This window comes from Adiantum capillus-veneris, chromosome 14 (assembly GCF_014529385.1).
Source record: "Adiantum capillus-veneris isolate H3 chromosome 14, ASM1452938v2, whole genome shotgun sequence".
Taxonomy (NCBI): Eukaryota; Viridiplantae; Streptophyta; class Polypodiopsida; order Polypodiales; family Pteridaceae; genus Adiantum; species Adiantum capillus-veneris.
This window is the reverse complement of record NC_140944.1, coordinates 39,161,448-39,167,023: the sequence shown is the minus strand read 5'-3', so window position 1 is coordinate 39,167,023 and position 5,576 is coordinate 39,161,448. Positions and strand designations below refer to the sequence as shown.

The following is a 5,576-nucleotide window of genomic DNA, read 5'->3' as shown; positions in this document are numbered from 1 at the left end:
TAAGAAACACAAGAAGTTTTGGACAAATTCTCACAATAATTCCCATAATATGACTTACCTCAACACCATGAGCTTCTGTGAGAGAGGCACCGCATACCTAGCTAGGTATGCGGAGCCTCTCGAGCAGAAGCTCATGATGTTATTCATTGTATGAAAAACACTGGAAAAGACTCCGTTTTCCTACATGAGAAAATTTCTAAATCTTCTTGTGATAAGAAACCACCTATCAAGTAGTGGTAGGTTTCTTGGATGTGTTATGAGCTTCTCTCTTTCTTCACTTACATTGTCTTAACTTAATTCCATTGGTCAACAAAAGCTGTGTTTATTAACCTTTCAAATAGCATTGTGTGGGTAAGTTTTCAAAGTAGTAGAAAAGCCTATGGTAGGGTACATGAAATGTGATCAATGTGGACCTTCTAATGGCAACCATAACTCTCTTTCTGAACAAAGTTGTAATCCTGATAATACTTTGATGAACGACAATTATAAGTTGTTTGGTGATTTGAAGCTCTATCTCATCAAGGACCCTGGCCTATTGAGTAGCCATGCTCACAAATTTCCGACTTACTTTGTTCTGTATTGAGGCAATCCATTTCAAACAACTCTTCTTTGAAATCATCTATATGAACAAGCCTTTACAAAACTGATTCACAATGGCCTAAGGTGTATGTATTGAGATGCTGTGTATGTTTGATCTGCTTGTTTGCCTTTTCTTGTTTCACAAGGCCCTAATTTGCATGGTTGACTAGGGAAGGGACAAAAGAGGCTTCAACAGACATGGACACCCTCTTACCAAGGCTTGATGGCAGCAGAGCGGGCCCTTCCATCGAGCCCACCAAAGATGTCAACAGGTAGATTGCCTCAAGTCTGACCCACCTCTTGATGACACATCTGTGCTGCATCCTTGTTATCTTCAATTTGCCAAGAGGTATCCAAAGCTGTAATGCATGCTCACCTCTTTTATGCACAAATTGTGTATAAACTTGCTTTGCTTCTATAGCCTCCTTGCCTGCATCCCAATTTCATTTCTCAACTCCGGCATCAGCCTCTTTGTGTAACTTCTCATACTCATTGTAGGCAACCAAGGAGAAACTCGTCAATGCATCGAATATACTTGGAAGGTGAATCTTAAGGCTCTCAAGAACAGCATCCTCCTCTTCACCGCTCTTGTCCTGCTCATTACCCTTCCGGCCTCTAAGATCCATGCTTCTTGATGCCATATCAGCCCGCTTCATCCGCACAAGCTCCTCCCACTCGCCGACTTGTATGTCATGTACTGCACTTGCAAACTTGCCAATTGCATTCACCACTTCTGTGTTTTCCTCTAAGCACAGTAAAGAGTCGTGCCAATTCCTTGCAAGCATGTAGATGGGAGCTTTCCTTGCTGTCCAAGCCGGGGACGCAGCACCCTTTCTAGAATTTGATTCTGGCTCCATGTGGCAAATCTTGATCCATGTCAGGAGTGTGTCGATGTACCTTTGTTGCGAAATAACCCATAGGTAGAAGTGCTGTTTCCATGCCTCAAGCTGCTTTTCCAGCTCAATTGTTGCACTCCTATGAGCATCGCTTGCGGAAATCTTGTAATTTCCTGATTTTTCCATGGTTACAATCTCCAGTGCGGCTTCTTTTTGGATCGTATGGCACTCTAGCATTGCCCTCCACATGATTGTCAACCTGCATAACATTAAAACTCAAAAATAATCTCTCTTCTTCAGACAAATTGAGTGTGTGGGCAAGCCTTTGCACACATACTCACAAATAATCTCTCTTCTTCATACAAAGTGAAGCCTCTTCTTCATACAAAGTGTGTGCGTGCGCAAGCACTTGCCTGCAAGCATGACGTAGCTTAATGCAAGAGAGATGGAAAAAGAATTCTTTATGCTATATAATGTCAAAAACCTTCTCAACAGCTCTATCAACTGAGGATAAAGCTCTTCATAAGTGACTTTCTGTATGCGTAGGGAAACGGAACTTATTGCTCCGAATGCTACCACAAGTTGAGACTCCAAGCTCTTCATATCGGTTCTACACTGCTCTACCAGCTCTGAGTCCTTTCCTCTACCATCAATGCTGTGAAATTCCCTACTTTTTCTAAGAAAGGCGATATGAAGTTGTTCCCCAATCTGTCCAGAGCACAAAAAAAAAAAAGTTCAAAACCCGTACCTGCCAAAGGCCTCTCATCTCAGAATGGACAGCACCATGCATACATATGGAGAGAGAGAGAGAGAGAGAGAGAGAGAGAGAGAGAGAGAGAGAGAGAGAGAGGGTTCCATTATCGTCCTCAGAGACCATATATGACCCATGGGACCAAACAAAAAGGGTGTACAAAGGTGTCTCCTCTCACAAAAAGGAGAGGGAGGGAAAATGGTTGATACAATTGGTGTGTGTGTGAGTGTGGTGGGGTGTCCCAGAGTCTTATACAGAGTTGGAGGATATATAGGGGCTTGATAGGGCAAGCTTAGAGAGAGACGGAAAACTCCAGGTCTAGGAAACACCGAGGGTATACGTATACCCAATTGAGGGTAGCCAAGCATATATAAAATCCCAAGATATATCCTCAACTACATCAAAAAACACCTCTAAACAAGATTTGCAAAAACACATGAATAGAACACAAACCAGATTTCATAATTTACATGAGCATAAATTAAACAACATAGACTCTAAGGCTTATGCACCCCTTTCATGGCACTTCCAATAGAAACTTTGTCTAATTATTGAAAAAAGTCCCTCAATTGCATGCATAAACAACAAAAGCCTGCAAATAGACAAGTACTGAGTATAAGTACCTTCACTTCTTTGTAAAGCTTCCTCTCCCATGTATACAATCTTTGCAGGGTCAGGGAGTGGCTTCCAAGTTTGTCATGCTCCATTTCATCATCTGAATCATCTAAATCAACCCGCGACGATGTTGACCTTCGTGGCCATTGCCAACTAATTGTGCTCGCTAGCCCAAAAGAATCTTCAGAACCAGAAACAGCCCAAATAAGTACGAATGTACAAAATTACATGTCTTGTGCATAGAAATAATCAAAGAGTGCCACTAGAAAGCAGAGACAAAAATAAATAAAGAAGAAGCTTGCACTCGTGCAAGTTTATAAGCCACTAAAGTTCAAATGAAGGCGATAACAAAGGCCCACTGCGAGGAATGGATGGTACCAGCAAAGCTACTCAAAGCACAAGGATTCGACAGAGGCCTACTCAACAAAGCTACTTGAAGCACAAGGATTCTATGAAGGCCTACACAAATATGATCCAATATCAATGCACTCGAGGTGATTGCATCTCACCACTGAGATCCCGAAGTCGTGCACGCGGATATACAATCTGCGCCTCCAGAATCTGCGACACTTCATTGCCACTTTCTAAAGCATTTTCAAAGGCCACGGTTATCCTCTTCATACACTCATTGATTTGGTTCCATGGAGATTTATCATTCTCTTTGCCTTTAGGCTTTGCGACAACATTTGGCTTTGTATCTTCACTTGTTGAACTTGCTGCGTCTTCAGCAGAATCCTCATCGATTTTTGGTAGCATCTTTTCCACAAGAGGCTCTATCTGCTTCTTTTCAGCCTTTCCCAAACTCTCCGCAATGTTGATCTTCCCAAGGTTTTGCTCTACATTCATCTTCTTTGGCTCATTCCTTTCAACTTTGTGTCCAGTATCACCTTCCTCTAAATCGGGCAATCCATCCACACCTGCATCAGTAGTGGTTTCGATGTCGGGATCCCAATTGCTGATTTGTCTCAGCGCTCGCTCTGGCGAGCGGTAAGGAAAGACAGAAAACAAACTGAATGGATCCCAAGCTGAGCTTTGAGGCGACGAAGGCTGTGAAAAGGGATAGTAGGCAGTCCCATTCATAGGACTAGATGGCATAGAGGACACCGGCACGTCATCCGAGAGTTGTCGTAACAGGGCCTGAATTGTTGGGGAAGAGACACCATTAGGTATAGCAGCCTCTTTGTTTCTAGTTACTGGAGCACTCCCTGCAGATGGCAAGAGGGTCGCAACCGAAGAAGGTGCTGGCTGTGGTGAAGAAGAGGAAGAGGGTGGTCGGGGATTCAATGGCTCTGTGATTGATGGAGATGGAGAGGGTTTTGAGAGGGGTTGTGAAGAGGGCTCTAATGCTGGCGATGGGGCATCACTATGTGCTGCCTCCCCTTTCTTCTCTGCATGTATCACCTCTGTGCTAGAAAGCTGTTGGTTTGAGTAATGAGAAAGTGCATGCCCCACCAGCTTCAAAGTCTGTATGTAGGCAAGCTGTGCGGCAGCGAACTCCTGCCTAAACTTAACGGCATCGCTCATCAGCCTCTTGCGCTTCTTGCATCGCCAGAGCACTTCCGAATTTCGTGCAGTGGAATGTTTGCAGCCCATTGTGAAAGAATTTTCCTCAAATTAGTACACATCAATCAATATACATGGCATGCTACCCTGTTTCCATGATCAAGAACCCCTGTTTCTATTTAGCTTCAAAAAGAACAGAGTAGATAGTTAAGTCAGCCCCGAAAGCCCCTGTTCATCGATCAGGCATTGAAGCCATGTGTGACTATACATCGCATGCGACCCTGTTTCGATAGTTATGTGGAGTAGCTTCAGAAAGAACAGAGTGGGCCGTTAAGAGAGACTCAAAAACCCCTGTCTCTATTTAGCTTTAACAAGAACAGAGTAGGCCATCAAGAGAGATTCAAAAACCCCTGTTCCCTTCGCATAGCGAGGCGTGATAGCCATGCAATATAAGGCCTCAGCACAATTGCTCTCTAAATTAGAGCAGAGAGTGTATGCCAGCAAAACCGCGCTTTCAGAGCTTACCACACTTGCATGCTTCAATATCGACAGACCGCTGCTCTGCCCAAAGATCATGAAATTTTGCTTTGCAATGGTAGACAAGCATTTCTGCACATACCACATTGCCTGCTTCAATATTGAAATCACGCTGCTATGCCCAAAGATGATATCACAGCAAAAAACTGCAGAGCGGCGTTGCCTTGCATGCGAAGGGAAGCTAAAGAGGATAAGTCTTCACACCCTTTGCTTCTTAAATTCCGTTGTTGAATGTTCGCCCTCTTCTAGATGAGGGTCGAAGGGTTGACAAAATTTATGAAGATAACGACCAGGTAGCCATGGAAGCTTCGAAAGGGCAGAGCTTGAGCTGATCGAGTGGAAACAGCGGCGCCTCTTCTGAGGAAACAAGGAGGCCCTGTTTGACCTGAAAGATGCGCAGAGAGAGAGAGAGAGAGAGAGAGAGAGAGAGAGAGAGTCAAAAACTTGGAAATCGCCGTCCCTCCAAGTCGATTGGCGCCAAAGAACTGCCAATGTACACGACACAAGCACGTTGCACGTGGCACCCATAGCGACATTCAAACGCCCTGTGAGAGGAATGTCCATTACCATACATCGTGGATGCAAGGGCACATTACAGGACGCTTTATTAGGTATCAATATGTTCATTCATTGCAGCCAGTGTTCGGGAAAATTCATTTTCACAAACATACAAAAATCCCTTTAAGACAAATCTGAACCGGAAATTTTACAATATTATCCAGTATTTTTGCAAAATACTGGATATTATCCAATAT

The 5,576-nt window shown here is 43.8% G+C and overlaps 1 protein-coding gene across 2 annotated transcripts; it reads right to left on the bottom strand.

Annotated features, from left to right (window-relative positions):
• Window positions 1-306: 306 nt before the first annotated feature.
• Window positions 307-5,322, bottom strand: LOC147442235 (uncharacterized). Of its 2 annotated transcripts, XM_086528472.1 has the most exons (5): window positions 3,291-5,322; window positions 2,790-2,962; window positions 1,900-2,123; window positions 1,757-1,828; window positions 307-1,674 (listed from the first exon to the last, which is right to left on the bottom strand). In XM_086528472.1, exons 1-5 carry the CDS (start codon window positions 4,372-4,374, stop codon window positions 1,023-1,025), a joined length of 2,205 nt encoding a protein of 734 aa, XP_086384598.1. In that variant the 5' UTR covers window positions 4,375-5,322; the 3' UTR covers window positions 307-1,022. The 2 variants fall into 2 exon arrangements, with proteins under 2 accessions (XP_086384598.1, XP_086384599.1); XM_086528473.1 differs by lacking the exon at window positions 1,757-1,828 and having other exon boundaries at window positions 3,291-5,318.
• Window positions 5,323-5,576: the final 254 nt, after the last annotated feature.